Source organism: Gracilinanus agilis, chromosome 5 (assembly GCF_016433145.1).
Source record: "Gracilinanus agilis isolate LMUSP501 chromosome 5, AgileGrace, whole genome shotgun sequence".
NCBI classification, from domain to species: Eukaryota; Metazoa; Chordata; class Mammalia; order Didelphimorphia; family Didelphidae; genus Gracilinanus; species Gracilinanus agilis.
The window spans coordinates 187,716,765-187,737,420 of record NC_058134.1 but is presented as its reverse complement, the minus strand read 5'-3'; the positions used below and the strand labels follow the sequence as shown (position 1 = coordinate 187,737,420).

Genomic DNA, 20,656 nt, shown 5'->3' with positions numbered 1-20,656 from the left:
GTACCCCAGTTCTTGTACAACCACTCCAATATTTATCATTTTCCTTTTTTGTCATTGGTTGTTTCTCCAAGATTCTTTAAGAACAGCATCACATAATTTGTACTGGTTTTTAGTTTCCAAGTAATTTTTAATTTTTTTTCCTGCAGCCCTTTGTTAAGTCTGATGTTATAACATTATGGACTGAAAAGAATGCATTTAATATTTCTGATTTCTGCATTTTCTTGTGATTGTTTTATATGCTATTCTCTGATCAATGTTTATGACAGTGTCATGTATTGATGAGAAAAGGTTATATTCCTTTCTATTCCCACTCATTTTTCTCCAGATGACTATCAAATTTAACTTTTCTAAAATTCTGTTAATTATATATATATTATGTTTGTATATATTTACATTATATATATGCATATATATTTATCAGAGAGTTTATATAAATAGGGAGTATATATAAACATATTTATTGTATTATATTTATATATATATTGAATATTGATGTTACTTCATTGTCTATGGCAACTTGTTTCAAGATATAATTTCCTGATGGAGCACAGATGGAGGAGTAACTAGAACAGCAGCTCTGTGTCACCATGAGAATCCTCTCCAACCAAGATAAAAATATCTCCACAAAATAAATATAGGTGTGAAAGAACCATAAGGAGATAGAGTGAAACAATTTTCAAGAAAAGAAAAAACCCAAAAGGTAGGCAGACAACATCTGGAGCACTGGTGTGAGAGGAGAACAGAGCCAGCAAGAGGCTGTAGCAAGGAGTGAATAACAAGCCAAGAGCAAACTGCATCCCCCAACACACCACACATCTGCTGTATCATGTTCTGAACTTAAGCTCAAACTAACATTCAGATCCTGAGATCCTGCCTGGGCAAATAGAGGTCCAAGTCAATCCACCCACCTTGAAATTCAAACTTGTGGAGAAGTCTGGAATCGTAGCCCAGGTGTTGGGCAGTTACCTGCTTAGAATGTAGAATGAACCAAACCTGGTAGGAGCCTGGCAGGTCCCAAGGGCAGTTTAGGCTCGGGTATAAAAGCCAGGATTTTGAACTGACAAAGATCTCAGACTTGAGATTGGTTTGGAAAGGGTGGTTTTGGGTAGGTTTTAGGTGAGCTTGTTCAACCAGCAACCAGCAACCAATTTCAAACTACTTCATCAATCCCTGATCCTGAATTTACTATCAAGAGGAAACATCAACACTTTAATCAGCAGAGTAACCTTGATTTAGGTTGGGCCTGTCTGGCCCAACTAGACAGGCATCTATCAAACCTGATTAATATTATTCCAATGATTACCAATATTGCCTTAATTAGTTAAGGACTTCCTGTTCCCTTCTTCCAAGTCATTACCCTGCTTTCCCTTCCCTAAGCCTGTTAGTAATAAATCTTCATAAACTTACATCAAACTTGGTTTCATCAAGAATCCTAAGGCAATAGTGAGTCATATCCTTGGGATAATTGGAGGGAAGAGGGTTATTACATCTTAGAGAAGCAGGGTTTAATTTGCAGTCAATCTAAACATTATGCTATAGTACAGAGGTTTAGTTAGACATAGATAACTGTACAATTCTAATTATAGATTCTTTGCCTGGCAGTAGCTCTGGGATACTGTTATACCTGGAGTTTAGGTTTAGTAGATTCATCATATTTAATAACATCTACAGCAGTGGGTGATCCTTTGAGATTCACTAATTATAACTTAGGATTTACTCTATCTTACCCTGATCCAGATCTTACTATCATCAGTTTTATTAACACAGGGCAATCTGGGTTAAAGGGGGCTGGTCCATGTGGGCCCAAAGAGAAGCCAGGAGTCCCAGACTGGGCTTGGAATGATAACATAATCCACAGTTTAGGGTGAGGACACAGTTCTAAGATGGAGCCCCCCACCCCAGATCTCTTTGCCTAAAACTAAGGGTGGAGCTCTATGACAGGGAAATCAAAGGTTTGGATCAAGTACACAATGAGAACAAAAACTTGAACCTAATCCTGGGGCTAGAATTTGATCAGCCTCTGAACTAATCAAATTCAGATTGAGACTAAAACCTTACACCCAACCCTGAGGAAAGCCTTTAAACTATCAACATCTCAAGGGTCAATTGAATCAGCAGAGAGAGAGAACTCGGAGCTTTTAACCCTCAGACCATCTGGTAAAATAGTAACAATCCAGAAAATAAAATGAGAATAATATCAACAAAGTTTAAAGGGGTACCACAACTTCCCAGAAAACAGAGCCTACCAATGATTAGATAAGAAAATGAGCAAATAACAAAAAAAAGCACCTAACTCTAAGGAATTTTTATGGAGACAAAGAGCAAGGTACAGAAACAGAAGGAGACAGTGAAAGCAAAAGAAACAACCACAAAGTCCAAAAGAAAAATATGGAGTGGACACAGCGTACAGAAGAGCTCAAAAAAGACTTCAAAAACAATTAAAAGAGGCAGAGGAAAAGTTGAGAAGAGAAATGAAAGTGATACAAAAAGAAATGGGCCAATAGAAAAAGGAGAATCAAAAACTGAAAAAGGAAAATCAGGCCGTACAAATCAGAATTGACCATCTAGAAACTAATGATTTTATGAGAAATCAAGAAATAATAAAGCAGAATCAAAGAAATGAAAAAAACAGAGGAAAACATGAAATATCTCATTGAAAAACCAACTGACCTAGAAAATAGATCTAGAAGAAATAATTTGAGAAGTCTTGGACTCCCTGAATGTCATGATCAAGAGAAAACCTTGGAGATCTTATTATAAGGAAATTATGAAAAGTAACTGCCCACAGTTCCACAAGCAAAAAAATAAAACAGAAATTGAAAGAATTCACAGATCACCTCCAGAAAGAAACCCTCAAATGGCAACTTCCAGGACTGTAATAGGTAAATTCAAGAATCAGCAAGCTAAGGAGAAAATACTTAAAGTAGCCAGAAAGAAACCATTCAAATACCATGGAGCTACAATCAGAATCACACATAACCTAGCAATCTATATTAAAGGATCAAAAGCCATGGACTATGCTATCCAGGAAGGCAAAATATTTGGGTTTGTAATCCAGAGTTACCTATCCAGCAAAACTGAGTTTTTTCTTTCAGGGAGAAAAATGAGCATTCAATAATATAGAAGATTTCTAAGCATTCCTGAGGAATAAGCCAAACCTAAACAAAAAAACAAACAAACAAAAAATTGAAGTCCAAACATGAGACACTAGAGAAATCCAGAAAGATAAATAAGAAAGAAAATTTAAGGAATTAATTAAGGTAAAATGTTTCTATGTCTACATGGAAAAAGGATTTCTGTAATTCTCAAAAATTACGCTAAGTAGTAAAAAAAATAGAAGGGATTTACTCAGAAAGAGGGTAGAAAAGTAGGCTTATGATGATATAATAAATGTGATGCTATATGATGATATGATATATATGTAAATGTGATGATATGGAAAAATATGTATGTATGATATGATATATATACATAAGAATGACATGTAAAAAATCACTCAATGGCTGAAAGAGAGGGTTGCATTGAAAGAAAAGGAAAGGGAGAGATAGAATGGGGTAAATTATATAGCAGAAAGAGGTATGTAAAATAATTACAGAGTGGGGAGGATAAGGGTGGTGATGGACAATGTTTAACTTTACTCTCATTGTAACTGACTCAGAGAGGGAAAAACGAGTATACTCGGGGGGGGGGGGGGTATAGATTTCAATCATCATGCAGAGAAGTAGAAGGAGAAAAAGAAAAGGGCAGTGGGTGGTAATTGAAGGAAGGCAGAAGTGGTGGAGTGACAAAAAGCAAAATACTGGTGCAGAGGAAGAGAGTGAAAGGGAATACAGCAGGATCTAAAGAGGATAATACTATGGAGGGCAATATACAGTTAGTAATTAGAACACTAAATGTGAATGTGATGAACTCATGCATGAAATGGAAGCAGATAGCAGAGTGGATAAAAAAAACAGAATCCTGGAGCATAATTTATTATGTCATTTAAGTAAAAAAAGCAGGAGTAGCAATCATGATACCAGACAAAGCTAAAGTAGAAATTGATATGATTAAAAGATATAAGGAAGGAAATTACATTCTGTTAAAGTGTACTATAAAAAATGAAGTAATATCATTTCTAAACACTGATGCATCTAATTGTATAGCATCAAGATTTCCAGAAGAAAAATTAAAGGAGCTCAAAAAGGAAATAGATAGTAGGACTATAGTAGTGGGAGATACCAACCATCCCCTTTCTGAACTAGATAAATCAAACTGAAAAATAAATAAAAAAGAAGTAAGGAAAGTGAGTGAAATGCTAGAAAAATTAGTTAATAGATATCTGGAGAAAAATGAACTGGGATAAAAAGGGAATATACTTTCTTCTTAGCAATAGCTCATATATATACAAAGATCAGCCATGAACAAGGGCATAGAAATATTGCAAAAAATGCAGAAAAGTAGAAATAATAAATGCAACTTTCATAGATCATAACATGATAAAAATTATAATTAACAAGGGTACATGGAAAGGCAAATGTAAAATTAATTAGAAACTAAATAATCCAATTCTTCAAAACTAGTGTGTCAAAAAAGAAATCATAGAAACATCTATGGACATCATTAAAGAGAATGTCAACAAGGAGACAACATATCAAAACCTATGGGATACAGCCAAAGCAGTTCTCAGAGGATATTTTATATCTCTGAGTGCTTATAGCAACAAAACCGAGAGGGAGGATATAAATGAATTGGACATGAACTTAAAAAATTAGAAGAAATTTAAAATCCCCAGACAAAAACTAAATTGAAAATCCTAAAAATCAAAAGAGAAATTAATAAAATTGTAAGTAAAAGAACTATTGAACTAATAAATAAGACTAGGAACAGGTACTTTGAAAAATATAAATGAAATAAATAAAGTTAATCTAATAAAAAAAGAAATAAGGGAATCAAATTAACATTATCAAAGATACAAAGGGTGATCTCACCTCTAACACAGATGAAATTAAAGTAATTATTAAGAACTATTTTACCCAATTATATGGCAATAAATATGATGGTCTAGGTGAAATGGGTGAATATTAACAAAAATATAAACTGCCTTGATTAACAGAAGAGGAAATAGAATACATAATACTTATATAATTCCATCTCCAAAAAAAAAAAAGAAATTGAACAATCCATCAAGGAACTTCCTAAGCAAAAATCCCCAGGACCAGATGGATTCACTAGTGATTTCTATCAAACATTTAAAGAACAACTGATCTGAACACTATACAAATTATTTGACAAAGTAAGCAAAGAAATAGTTTTACCATATTCTTTTTATGACACAAATATGGTATTGATTCCAAAGCCAGGAGGACCAAAAATAGAGAGAGAACTAAGACCAATCTCCTTAATGAACATAGATCCAAAAATCTTAAATAAAATTCTAGCAAAAAGACTCTAGCAAGTGATCATGAGGATTATTCTTTATGATCAGGTGGGATTTATACGAGGAATGCAAGGATGGCTTAATATTAGGAAAACCATCTACATAATTGACTATATCAATAATCAAACCAACAGAGATCACAAGATTATCTCAATAGATGCAGAAAAAGCCTTTGACAAAATACAGCAACCATTCCTATTGAAAAAACAAAAAAGTATAGGAATACAAAGGCCATTCCTCAAAATAAAAAACAGAACAGATTAAAAACCATCAGCAAATATCATCTGCCATGGGGACAAGTTAAAAGCCTTCCCAATATGATCAGGAATGAAGAAACATACCCAATATTGATTCTATTCTTTAATATTGTACTAGAAATGATAGTAATAGAAATGATAGAGAAGAAAAAGAAATCAAAGGGAGTAAAGTGGCAACGAGGAAACTAAACTATCACTCTTTGCAGATGATATAATGATATACTTAAAGAATCCTGGAAAATCAACCAAAACACTAGTGGAAATAATCAACAACTTTAGCAAAGTTGCAGAGTACAAGACAAACCCACATAAACCATTAGCATTTCTGTATATTTCCACAATATTCAGCTACAGGAATTAGAAAGAGAAGCTCCATTGAAAATCACTCTAGCAAAAATAAAATAGGAATCTATCTGCCAAGAAAAACACAGGAATTATATGAACACAACTACAACACACTTTTCACACAATTAAAACTAGATCTAAATAATTGGAAAAACATTAATTGCTCATGGGTAGGATGACCTAATATAATAAAAATGACAATCCTACCCAAATTTACCTACTTATTCAGTATCATGCCGATCAAATTACCAAAAAACTTTTTTATAGAATTAGAAAAAATTATAACAAAGTTCATCTGGAAGAACAAAAGATCAAGAATATCAAGAGAATAATGAAAAAAATTAAAGGATGTGAGCCTAGTAGTACCAGATCTTACTGTTTTGATGACCACTGCTTTATAGTAAAGTATTGCTTTATCAAGAAGAAAAAAAAATTTAAAAAGAAATGTCATTTCCTTCCTTATCAATTTTTATTAGCTTACTTTTCATTTTTTCTCTGTTTGAGATCATAACTGCTACCCCTGTTTTTTTAACTTTAGCTGAAACATAATGGATTCTGAACCAGTCCTTTACCTTTACTCTCTGTGTGTCTCCTTGCCTTAAATGTTTCTTATAGGCAGCATATTGTTAGATCCTGGCTTTTAATCCACTCTAGTATCCTCTTCCCTTTTATGTGTGAGTTCATCCCATTCACATTTATAGTTACCTTAAGAATCTAAGGTACCTAAAGTATCTCATATCATAGTTATCTTACCTATCCTAATCAACACTTTCTCAGGAAGGGCTGTAATTAGTTTAACTCTATTGAATTCCTTGAGTTTTCTCTTTTTTTGTTTACTTTTTTCCATTCCTCTTGAGTGTTGAATTTGATCATTAAATTTTCTTTTCAGCTCTGATCATTTTGATAAGAATGCTTGGAAGTCCTCTATTTCACTTAATGTATGTTTCTTCCTTTGGTATATCATGCCCAATTTCACTGATTAGGCGTTCCCCCATTTGTTCAAGAATATCAGGGTATTTCTCAATGAAAATTTCTTGCTGTATAGGTTGTTTGGTTTTATTTTATTTTAATCATGGCTTTGAGCCATGATGGCAGAATAGAGAATGCTTTACTTCCATCCAAAAGCACCTTCAAACAACCAGAAAAATTATTCAAAACAAATTTTGTAATGGCAGAACCAACAAAAGGCATATTGAAGCAGTGTTTCAGCCAAAGAAAATGTAGAGGGACCCCAGGAAGGACCCATATTGCTGGCATAAGGGAAAATAATGGTAAAACTAGAAGTGTGACAAACATCCCAGGACATTCTGATGGGCATAAGGAGTATCACATGTTGAGGAATATCAAGAGTGCTCTGGTTCAAGCACACATTGGAAACCCTCAATGAAAGGAGTGATATGGAAATTTTGACACCTGGAGGAGCTGGCAACTGAGGACTGGAATCCAGATAAATTCAGTATATTAAGCACCTGGAATAATGCATGGTTAATATTCCTTCCACATCTTGAGTGAAACTGAAGTTTATTAAATAGGCAAGATCTTTAAAAAAAAACCTGTCCCCAATGAATACAACACAAAGAAAAATCCTCACTATGGAAAACTATTTGAGTCACATGGAAGACCAAAATGCAAGTTTAGAAGAGGCCAGCAATACTAAATTTTGTTGTGTTTTCTCTTCATTATAATTCTTCTTTAATGAAATTATTTATTGTTTCTATGCTTTGTTCTTTGACATACTCATTCTTTAGAATTATATTATTTAGTTTCTAATTAATGTATAATATTTCTTTCTGTTGCCATTATCTAATGTATTTTTGCCTTGTTATCTGTAATGGATATAGTTAATATTTCTACCTATCTGCATTTGATTATGAAGTTTTTATATTCTAAAACATAGTTAATTTTTGTTTAAGTGCCATAAACCACTAAGAAAAACTATATTCCTTTCTATTCCTATTTAATTTCCTTCAAAGGTCTATCATATCTAGCTTTTCTAAAATTTTATTCATGTACTTAACTTTTTTCTTGCTCATTTTTTCTTTAAATATATTTATCTCTGAAAGGGGTGAGTCGTGGTCCCTCAATGCTTATAATTTTCCTGTCTATTTTCTCCTGTAGTTAGTCCATTTATCTTCTTTAAAAATTTGGATAGGGTTTCCAGATCAAGATGGCAGGAGAGCAAAAAGCATCTGCTTGACCTCTCCTAACTCACACATATAGGACTCCTCAAGAAGACATAAAAACAAATCCAGACAAACAAAGGGACCCCACAACAGGGCGCAGCATTGAAGGTACATGGAATCGGGGCATTTCCATGCTATAAAGAGGTGAAACAGCTCTCACTAAAATGCGAGCTGAGCAACCCCCCCCACACACACACACACACATACCACCTACAATGCCAAAGCCAGCTCAAAAGAGTCAGAGCAAATTTGGGGCACCCATTAAGTCCTTGGCAGCCACTGATGTCACCAGGCCCTGCTCCTGAGAGCAGCAAGACTTAAGACCCCAAGAGGCTAAAGAACACTTGGACTTTGAACACAGACCTTAAGTACTGGTGCGCACACTGATCATGAGCTCAGGCGCAGATGTGGATCCTTAGAGCAGGCAGATCTTGGGTGGGGACCCAGTGCAGACGGGAGCACAACTGTGGAAGCAGTGCCCTGAGACTGTTAAAGGAGCTTTGGGCAGAGGAACAAGCAAGGGGACCATCAGGAGGCTTGACCCTGAGAGCAACTAGACCTGAGACATCAGGAGTATAAAAAGCACAGACAGACCCTGGATGTGAGGATAAAACTGAGAGGGCTCTGGGCTAAAAATGGCAAGTCAGATTCAGAAACCTCAGAAGAGAAAGATCAGCAAGATGAAATCTTTAACACTCGACAACTTTTACACAGAGAAAAACCAGACAACAGAGCAAACAGCAGAAGAGAACAAACAAATAATCATATCCAAACCTTCCCAAAACAATGACCACTAGTCACGAGCTCTTGAAGAATTCAAATCTGAGATGATGAAAAAGATGGAAGAGATCTGGCAAGAAAATAACAGTTTAAAAGGCAGATTTTCACAATTGGAAAAGTAAAACCAGTCTCTAAAAGCTAGAATTGGGCAACTCGAAAAAGATGCTCCCAAATCAAAAGAATTGATAAGCAAATTGGAGACCAAAAACAAATAGCTGGAAAACAGGATAGACCAAATAGAAAAGGAAAATCAAAACATTATAGCAGAAAACCAGTATCTAAAGACAAGAATTGGGTAATTAGAAGCCAATGATCTCTCAAGACAGCAAGAACAAATAAAACAAAGTGAAAAGACTGAAAAATAGAAGGAAACATGAAATATCTCAATGAGCAAATACACAAATGATAATTATAACTCTGAATGTGAATAGGGTGAACTCACCCATAAAATGGAATCAAATAGCAGAGTGGATTAGAAACCAAAATCCTACCATATGTTGTCTACAAGAAACACATATGAGGCAGGTGGACATACACAAGTTTAAGGTAAAGGGCTTGAGCAAAATCTTTTGGGATTTGAATGAGAAAAAGAAAGCAGCAGTGGAGATCATGACAAAGCCAAAGTAAAATTACATATGATTAAAAAAGACAGGGAAAGTAATTACAACCTGATAAAAGGCAGTAAAGACAATGAGGAAATAACAGTGCTCAATATTTATGCACCAAATGGCATAGCATTCAGATTCGTAAAGGAGAAACTGGCAGAGCTCAAGAAGGAAATAGATAGTAAAACCATAATAGTGGGAGATCTAAATATTACTCTTTCAGATCTAGATAAATCAAACCAAAAATAAATAAGAAAGAGGTAAGAGAGGTGAATGAAGTCCTAGAAAAATTAGATTTAATTGATATGTGGGGAAAAATAAATAGGGACAAAAAAGAATACACCTTCTTTTCAGCTGCACATGGTACATTCACAAAGATTGACCATGTAATAGGGCATAGAAATATTGTAAACAAATGCAAAAGGGCAGAAATAATGAATGCAACCTTCTCAGATCACAATGCAATAAAAATAATAATTAGTAAGGGCACCTGGACAGGCAAATCAAAAACTAATTAGAAATTAAATAATATGATTCTCCAAAACCAGCTAGTCAAAGAAGAAATCATAGAAACAATGGACAATTTCATTGAAGAGAATGACAATGATGAGACATCCTACCAAACACTGTGGGATGCAGTCAAGGCAGTATTCAGGGGGAAATTTATATGCTTGAGTGCATATATTAACAAATTAGGGAGGGCAGAAATTAATGAATTGAGCATGCAACTTAAAAAACTAGAAAGTGAGCAAATTAAAAATCCCCAAATGAAAACTAAATTAGAAATACTAAAAATCAAGGGAGAAATTAATAAAATGGAAAGTAAAAGAACTATTGAATTAATAAATAAGACTAGAAGCTGATATTTGAAAAACAGATAAAATAGACAAATACTGGTCAATCTAATAAAAAAAAGGAAAGAAGAAAACCAAATTGACAGTATCAAAGATGAAAAGGGAGACCTCACCTCTAATGAAGGGGAAATTAAGGCAATCATTAAAAACTATTTTGCCCAATTATATGGCAATAAATATAGCAATCTAGGAGATATGGATGAATAATTACAAAAATATAAATTGCCTAGATTGACAGCAGAAGAAATAAAATACCTAAATAATCCCATATCAGAAAAAGAAATTGAACAAGCCATCAAAGAACTCCCTAAGAAAAAATTGCCAGGGCCTGATGGATTCACAAGTGAATTCTATCAAACATTCAAAGAGCAACAAACCCAATACTATACAAATGATTTGCTATAATAAGCAAAGAAGGAGTCCTACCAAATTCCTTTTATGACACAAATATGGTAGTGATTCTAAAGCGAGGTAGATCAAAAATAGAGAAAGAAAACTACAGACCAATCTGTATATAGATGCAAAAATAGAATACTAGCAAAGAGACTCCAGCAAGTGATCAAGAGAGTTATCCATCATGATCAGGTGGGATTTATACCAGGAATGCAAGGATGGTTCAGCATTAGAAAAACCATCCACATAATTGACCATATCAACAATCTAACAAACAAAAATCACATGATTATCTCGATAGATGCTGAAAAAGCCTTTGACAAAATACAGCACCCATTCCTATTGAAAACACTGGAAAGTATAGGACTAGAAGGACCCTTCCTTAAAATAATAAACATTATATACCTAAAACCATAAACAAGCATCATATGCAATGGGGATAAATTAGAAGCCTTCCCAATGAGATCAGGTGTGAAACAAGGATTCCCATTATCACTTCTATTATTTAACATACTACTAGAAACACTAGCAGTAGCAATTAGAGAAGAAAAAGAAATTGAAGGTATCAAAATAGGCAATGAGGAGACTAAGCTATCACCCTTTGCAGATGATATGATGGTCTACTTAAAAAATCCTTGAGAATCAACTAAGAAGCTTGTAGAAATAATTAACATCTTTAGCAAAGTTGCAGGATACAAAATAAATGCACATAAATCATCAGCATTTCTATATATTTCCAACACATCACAGCAACAAGAGGTAGAAAGAGAAACATCATTTAAAATCACCCTACACAATATAAAATACTTAGGAATCTATCTACCAAAACAAACACAGGAATTATATGAAAACAACTACAAAACACTTTCCAAACAAACATTTCTCCCTCTGTTGGATTATACTCAGTTTCTCCAAGAATATGATTTTTTCTTGTAATTCTCACTCCTTTGCCTTCAAGAATATTATATTCCAAGAACTCCAGTTCTTCAATGTCAAAGCTGCTAAAACCTATGAAATTCTTATTGTGGCTCCATGATATTTAAATTATTTAATTCTGGTTGCTTGCAGTGTTTTTTCCTTGGTCTGGGAGCTTTAGAATTTGATGAATATTCATGGGAGGTTTCATTCAGGGATCCCTTTCAGGAGGTGATTGATCAATTATTACAGTTTCAATTTTTCCTCTTGTTCAAGAATATCAGAATAGTTTTCCTTGTAATTTCTTTTAGTACAACATCTGGCCTTTTTTTGGCCATGTATTTTATATCTATCTATAATTCTTAAATCATATCTCCTGGTTTGCTTTTTTAGGTTATCTATTTTTTTAATGAGATATTTCAAATTTTCTTGTTTTTCATTATTTTAAATTTGTTTGTTTTTTAATGTCTCATGGAGTCATGAACTTCCATTTGTTAAATTCTAATTTAAAAATTATTTTCTTTAGTGAAACTTTGTACCTCTTTTTTCATTTGTCAAATTCTATTTTTTAAAGAAATTCTCCCTCTCCATTGGATTTCTGTGCCTCTTTTACTATTTAGTGCATTCTGCTTTTAAAGATGTCATTTTCTTTAATGTTTTTATGCCCCCTTCACCAAGGTGTTTATTCTTTCTTACATCATTTTCATCCCTTGTACCTATTTTTCCTCTATCTCTCTTATTGTATTTTTAATTTATTTGTTCATTTTCCAGTTTTTTTCTTGCCTTTTATTTTTATTTTTAAGTTGTGCTCTATTCCCAATGTGGAAAAATATTTTCTTAACTGAAATTGATTTTCTAGTTGCATATTTTAAAAAAGTTACAAAATCAAGAGAAAAAAGTATTGAAATAAAATAAATCAAAGGAAGCTCAAAAGCAGAGGATTTTTATATTAGCATGCATATGAATTTACATGTTTTAAACAAATTAGAAATAATATGGAGTTTATGTATTCACACATAATTTTATGCATTAGTTTATTTAGATGTTTCTTATTGTTTTGTGGTGGATACTAAGAATATAATAAGGAAAATTGAAAAAAGAAAAAAAAGCCATAAATTTGCTACATATGGGGGGGGGAAATACATCAAGGTCAGAGAGATTTACAGGTAAATTAAAAATTTTTTTTCTCAGCAATTAATCTCAATATCATATAAGCTATTTGAAAGTATATACAAATTTTTTTATGTTCTTCTAGGGCCTGAAAATAATTCCCATTTTTGTTTGAGTTTTTGCAATGTATTTGCTTTGATCTCATTGAATTCTTCTGAGTTTTTGCCATGCTTTCTGTCTCTATAATAATTTTCTATGGTTAGGAATTTTTTTAATTTATATACAAAGAAGAAGTTTCACCCATTTCCTTCTATTATACAAATATATTTAGATCACTAAACTATGGAGAGCAAAAACAGAGAAAATATACTCTAGGCCAATTTCCCTAATGAATATTCATGCAAAACGTTTGAATACAATGCTAACAAAGAGATTACAAATATTTCACAAAGATCATACACTGTTTCCAGGTGGAATTTGGAGCAGGAGTGCAGGGCTAATTTAATATGGGAAAAGCTTAAGCATAATTAACCATATCAGTAACAAAAATAGAAAAAAAATCATATGATTATGTCAATAGCTAAAAAATTCATATGATTATGTTAATAAATGGTAGAAGAGTATTTAGACAAAATATAATGCTCATTCTTATTAAAACATGAGATAGCAAAGGTTTAAGTAGATCTTTTCTTAAAGTAAGTAGTATCTATCTAAATATAGTAGTAAACATTATTTGTAACAGGAAATGGCTTTGCAATAAGATCATGGGAAATAAGGATATCCTTTAATACCACTTTATTCAACATTGTACTATAATTCCTAGCTATATCAGTGATAAAAAACAAAAAGAAATTATAGGAATAAAAATAGGTTGTAAAAAGAGAAAACTATCACTCTTTGCAGATAATATGATGGTGCACTTAGCCAATTCAGAAGAATTAACTAAAAAAATAGTTGAAACAATTTGCAACTTCAGCAAAGTATAGGATATAAAATAAACCCATATAAATCTTCAGAATTTCTATATATTGCTAACAAAACTCAGCAGCAAAAGATAAAAAGGGATATTTTATTTAAAAATAACTGCAGTTGGGGCAGCTGGGTAGCTCAGTGGATTGAGAGCCAGGCCTAGAGACGGGAGGTCCTGGGTTCAAATCTGGCCTCAGACACTTTCCCAGCTGTGTGACCCTGGGCAAGTCACTTGACCTCCATTGCCTACCCTTACCACTCTTCCACCAAGGAACTAATACACAAAAGTTAAGGGTTTAAAAATATATTAAAAAAAAAATTAAAAAAAAAATAACTGCAGTCAATATAAAATACTGGAGAGGCTACTTGAGAAGACATAATGAAGGACTATAGGAACAAAAGTGAAAAAAAAACAAAACTTTTCTCACAAAAATAGATCTAAACAATTTATGAAAAATATTAATTGCTCATGGATAGGCTAAACCAAAATAATCAAAATAATAATTCTACCTGAATTAATTTACATATTAAGTGTCATGCCAATCAAACTACAAAAGAATTATTTTATAGACATAGAGAAACAGTAATAACAATTCATCTGTAAGAAAGAAAGGCCAAGAATATTAAAGAAATCAGTTAAATAAAATCTGAAAAATTTGGCCTAGCAGTATCATATTTTCACATACATTACAAAGTGATAAAACCAAAGCAAAGAAATAGAGTGGTGGATTAATGAAACAGTTTAGGTATAGATTACAAATAATACATGATCATAGTAATCTGATGTTTGATAAATCCAAAGATCCAAGCTTTGGGGGCACAATTTAATATCTGACAAAAATTGTTGGGAAAACTGGAAAGCATTTTAGCAAAAACTAGACTTAGATCAGTGATGGGCCACCTTTTGAGCTTGGTGTGTTAAAATTCACCAAAAAACTGAGCATAACTCCGGTGGTATGTCACTTTGAGAAAAATCCATAATTTCATGATATTTATAGTTTAAATAACAAAAATGTATAATTTTAATATATAACTGTATTTAATAAACTAAAATAAGTAAATCATTATAAATAGAATTGTCATCTATAGAGCACAGAGTGTCTACACTACACTATAATAAATGTTTCATCCTCGACATGCGGCCTCGTACTTCTCTGCATGTGTCCGTGTGTCATTGAAAATGGCTGTGTCAGTGCTGACACGTGTGTCATAAGTTTGCCATCATCAGCTTAGATCAACATCTTACACTATATATTAAGATAAGGTCAAAATAGGTACATGATTTAAACATAAATGGTGTTATCATAAGCCAATCAAAAAACCAAGGGAAAATGTACTTTTCAAAACTATAGATAAGGGAAAAGCTTATGACAAAATGAGAGAGAGGGGATCATGAAAAGTAAGATGGATAATTTTGATCACATGAAATCAAAATTTTTACACATAAAAACCAATGAAGCTAAAAATAGAAAAAAAAGCAAAAAACTGAAAAAAATTCATGAGTTTCTCTGATTAAAGTCTCATTTTTCAAATTTATATGGAACTGAATCGAATTCATAAGAGTCATTTCCCAAGTGATAAATGGTCAAGAGATACAAAGGTTTTTAGACAAATCAAAATTATCAGTATCACATAACAAAATGTTCATAATCACTATTGATTAGAGAAACAAATTAAAACAACTCTCAGGTTCCATCTCATACCTATAAGTTTAACTAATATGACAGAAAAAGCAAATGATAAATGCTAGAACATATGGGTAAACATAGGAACAGTGATGCACTGTCAGCAGAGTTGTTATGGTAAGAGAATAATATTTTGCTATAAAATGATGATCAGGATGGTTTCAGAAAAACCTGGAAAGGCATTTTAACTAATGGAAAATCAGTGAGAACAAGGAAGTCATTGTATACAGTAATAACAATATTGTAATGATGATCAATTGTAAATGATAGCAATGATCCAAGACAATTCCAAAGGACTCATTATGAAAAATGATCTCCATCTCCAAAAAAAAATTGATGAACTCAGTGAAGATCAAAGCATACTACTTTCACTTTTTTCTTAATTTTTTGATATCTAGCTAAAAATGCAGAATTATCTAGTATATGACTACACATGTATAAGTGATATCACATTGCTCACTTTCTCAGTGTGTTGGGGAGGGACTCTAGGGAAAGAAAGAATGTGGAAATTAAAATTTTAGAAAAGGAATGTTAAAATAATTACATTATATATTTAAAAATTAAAGAAAATGAGAATGGTAAATGTAGTATGTTTGAATGAATACTTTTTCATAATAAAAAGGAATGTCATATTTTGAGAGAAGTAAAAGTATCTTAGGCTAGTGTATGCAAATACAGAAACTTTTCTGACTTTTATCTAAACATATTTTTCCTTTCTATTTCATCTCTTACACAGATGTTTATGGCTGCCCTTGCATTCAGCTTTATTTTGAAAGTATTAGCAACGATTTTCATGAAAAGTTCTATCACTCAGATAGAAAGAAGATTTGGCCTAACAACATCTAAAGCTGGGTTAATTGATGGAAGTTTTGAAATAGGTAATTTTTATTTAATTAAAATTAGTAAGTGATATTAGTGCTCAAAAAGAGAAAGAGCTTTGTATGTCTGTACTTCAACAATTTATTTATTTTCTTATTTTAAATTGCTTTCTTGACACTTTTTTTTCTTTCTCTCTCTCTTGGTTGCCATCCTTTCTTCTATTCTTTCTATAGCTTGCTATATGTGAAGAAACAACAATGGCCTCTTAATCAGATTAAATTGAAATATCTCAGAAAGTCTAATTTTTACTCTGCAGATATTTTCTAAACATTAAATAGACTCACAGCAACAAATCATCCCATTTTGGCATAAAAAACAACCCTGCATCATCCTCTGTCTTTGGTGCCTCTTATCCTGGATGTTATCTCATCACAATTTGACCAGGTGATGGTCAAACTATGGATAGTCTTTAGATGTGATCTAGATTTTGTCTTTGAATTTCTTGCTAACTTTAATAAGGTGGACTATTTGCCCACCTTAAATAAAATATATCTTGTTTTCTCATCTTTTTCATGAAATTTTATTGATGTTCTTTTCTTCATATTCTCTAAACACTACTGAAACTTTAATACTCCACTTAAGTTTTACCTCTTCCATGAATCTTTTCTTTGATTGTTCTTTTCCTTATTCAAACTCTTCTTATGCAACCTTATTTTTACTTAGTCTGTATAAAATAATTATATATTTGTTATGTTTCATCCCTGTAAGTTTTGTGTCTTTAGATCAGAAGATACTTGAAGACAGAAATAATAGTTAAAGTATTTTATGTTTCATTTATTCTCCTTTAGGGCCTACCAAAGTTATACTTCTACATTTCTATGTATTCAGGTCATGCTGTACTTTGTGAATTGTGTTATATTGAAATACAATTGTCTTTCTTCCAGGGAATTCACTGTTGATTACATTGATAAGTCATTATGGAGCCAAATCTCACATACCAAGAGTAATTGGAACTGGATGTATCGTTATGGGAATTGGAAGTATTTTAATTGCAATACCTCATTTTTTCATGGGATAGTAAGTATTAAGCAAATTTAATAATAATTGCTTGCTAATACAGGTTTAGTATTCTAAAATTTTTAGACTTACTGAAAAGGATTTTCTATTTCAGAATACTCAGACTTAGCCTTGCCTTTTCCAGACAAATGACCATAGACAATGCTACAAATCATTCCAAAGATTGAAGGTGCCTAATTTACAAATTGTCTCATATATTAACTAAAATTCACATTCTCATAATGTGCAGAATTGGGGAAGTTATCTAGGAACTGCTGTCAGAGTCCTTTGGTCCTATTCTACATATAAATCTTAGACAAGTTTCATATCTCTACAGTAAAGGCCAGCAGATCACAACATATTGCTAAAATTTTTGAGATGATATGGACATATTAATTTTAAAGATTTACTGACAACTTTGAAATGATTTGGATGTGATAATGAACTAACAACAAAGTGGTATAAAAAGTATTTAATCTGCTCCTCCACAAAAAAAAATAATTTATAAGCACTCTTCCATCTCCAACAGGTCTAGTCTGCCTAGTGCTCCCAACATCAATAAATCCACAGCTTTGTAATTGACACTTCTGCCTTTCCCTCTCACCATCCTCTTACTTTCTTTCTTTACCACTCCATCTTCTGTCCCAACACCATCTACCTTTATACTCCTTTAGTTGCTTGTCTCTGTACTTTCTGTGTTATTTGTCCTTACAACTTTTATGGTCATTAAAATGTGATTGTAGCTCCATTTCATACTGGCAGGCATGGTCTAATGGACATTTTGAGTTTGAGATACCTGGGGATAGTTTGAAATGTCCAATAAGTAGCTGACAATGGAGAAAGAATGGTATACAAATCAGTGAGTCATCAATATGAAGATAATCAAACCTATCAAAGGGACATTGACACTCTTATCTATAGCAAATTTTAGAGATTATCACACCTCTCTGAAGGTTACTTCATCTAGTAATGAACTAATCTCATATTATAACCTAAAATAATCAAAGAGTAAGTACTAGGATTTCCTTACAAATTACCAAAATATCTCTGTGACCATGATATTTACTAAATAAAGTGAAGAAATTGGACACTAAATAATAAAACCCCAAAGAATGAATGGTTCAAAGAAAAAATCATAAGCAGATTTAATAATTCCAATAAGGAGAATAACAACGAGGGGGAAAAACCTTCAAATTTTGTAGGATGCAGTGAAAGCAGCACTAAGGAGAAAATTTGTTTCTCCAAACACATGTATTGGGCATGCAACTAAAAAATACCTAGAAAAAGAATACATTAAAAATCCCTTTTAAAAATAAAAATGGGAATCCTGGAAACAAAATGATTAATAAAATTGAAAATAAAAAAAATGAATTAACACTTAAAACTAGGAGCTAGTTTTATTTTTAGAAAACAATCAAAATGGATAAATTATTGGTTAATTTAGTTTTTAAAAAGAATAAAGCAAATTACTAGTATAAAAATGAAAAAGGGTAATGCAAAATTAGTGAATATGAAATTAAAACAATCAATTGGAGTTATTTTGGCCAATTGTATGTAAGCAAAAATGACAATGTAAGTAAAACAGATTAATATTTACAAAATATAGATTGCTCACTTTAATAGACTACTTAAATAGCTCAGACTTAGAAAAAAGAAATGGAAAAAAGTGAACTCCCTAAGAAAAAAATCTACAAGACCAGATGGATTTAGAAGTATATTCTACTGAATATTTAGGGAACAATTAATCAAAATACTAGATAAACAGTTTGAAAAATAGGCAAAATGGAAATCTTACCAGCTTTTTTGTGTGTGTGATGCAAATAAGTTCACAATACCTAAACCAGAGAGAGCAAAAACAAAGAAACTGTAGATCAATTTCCCTAAGGAATATTAACATAAAATTTTAAAATAAATGCTGTCAAGATTACAACAATACATGGAAAGAGTATGCATTGTGACCCAATAGGATCTATACCAAGAATGCAGGCCAATTCAGTATTAGAAAACTTAGAAGCTTTAATTGACTTTATTAGTAACAAAAATAAGATATTATATTATATCAAGAGGCAGAAAAAATTTTTAATAAAATATAACACCCTCTCCTATTACAAGTATTAGAAATCAAGAGAATAAACAAAGCCTTTCTTAAAATGATGTGTTGTCTGTCTAAAACCAAAATCAATCTTTATATGCAACAGGGTTAAATTTAAAGTTCTTTTAATAAGATTCAGAGGTGAAGAAAGGATGCCCATCATTATGACTATTATTCAATATCATACTAGAAATGCTAGTTGTAACATTAACAAGAAAAGAAAATTAAAGGAATAATATAGGCAATGAGAAAACAAAGTTATCACTTTTTGAAGATTATGTACTTAAAGAACCTTAGAGAAGCAACTAAAATACTAACTGAAAAAATCATCAACGTTAGCAAAACTGCAGGATATAAAATAAACCCATCTAAATCATCAGGTATTTTCATATACTAAAAACAAAACCTAGCAGCAAAAGATAGAGAAATTTTTACATTTAAAGTAACTATGGGCAATATAAAATAAGTCTACCTTGTTGTAGGCAAATTTATAAATTAAGATTTTAGACATTTAGTGTAAGATAGCAGCCAGGCTTGTCAGGTAAGGTTGGAAAGTTTGAATCATGGAATAGTGAGAAGGAAGTCTTTCCTGTGTGGTACTGAGGCAGTTAGATGCTGGTTTTAACTCTCTCTAGTGGAAAGCCCAGGAAAGTAGATTTGTCTCTTACAAGAAAGATCTATCTTGTGGAAGTTCAGGTTTGAGCAGTGAATTTGGCTCTGGATGGTGGACATCCAGACTGGTTCAGCTCCCGGTTTTCATGTCTGTGGATTTTACTTGCTGTAGACCTGTGTTTCTGAAAAACCTTAGATCATTGCTGGAGCTGAGGAGGACCCAGTTGTGAGACATCCATTTTCCCTTCTAGCCGTCAAAGCTGGACCTGACAGCCTGTGTTAGCACAGAGTAGAGTTTGACCCACCTTTCCAGTTCCTTTAGTCTGTCCTTAGATACCTACTTTTTAATGTGACCTTTCCCTATATCTCCAACCCTAAAACTCATTATTAAAATGGTTTTGTTTACTTCCTGTGTCTTCCTCTACCCCAAAGAAAGAGCCCACTATTAGGTATCTTCCAAAACCTGAGTTTCCCTGGCTAGGCTAGTGACCAATAAACTGTCAACTGTTATTGCCAACCTGAGTGTGTACTTTGCCCATTACCCATTTCCCACATCCTTTAT

The 20,656-nt window shown here is 32.5% G+C and overlaps 1 protein-coding gene across 1 annotated transcript in view; it reads left to right on the top strand.

Moving 5' to 3' along the window:
- LOC123249161 (solute carrier organic anion transporter family member 1B3-like) overlaps nt 1-20,656 on the top strand; it is a 96,541-nt gene that overhangs the window by 3,494 nt on the left and 72,391 nt on the right. Inside the window, exons 2-3 of the mRNA XM_044678149.1 lie at nt 16,252-16,393; nt 17,279-17,411. Coding sequence (XP_044534084.1) covers nt 16,252-16,393; nt 17,279-17,411 — 275 coding nt within the window. The remainder of the gene's footprint in view (nt 1-16,251; nt 16,394-17,278; nt 17,412-20,656) is intronic.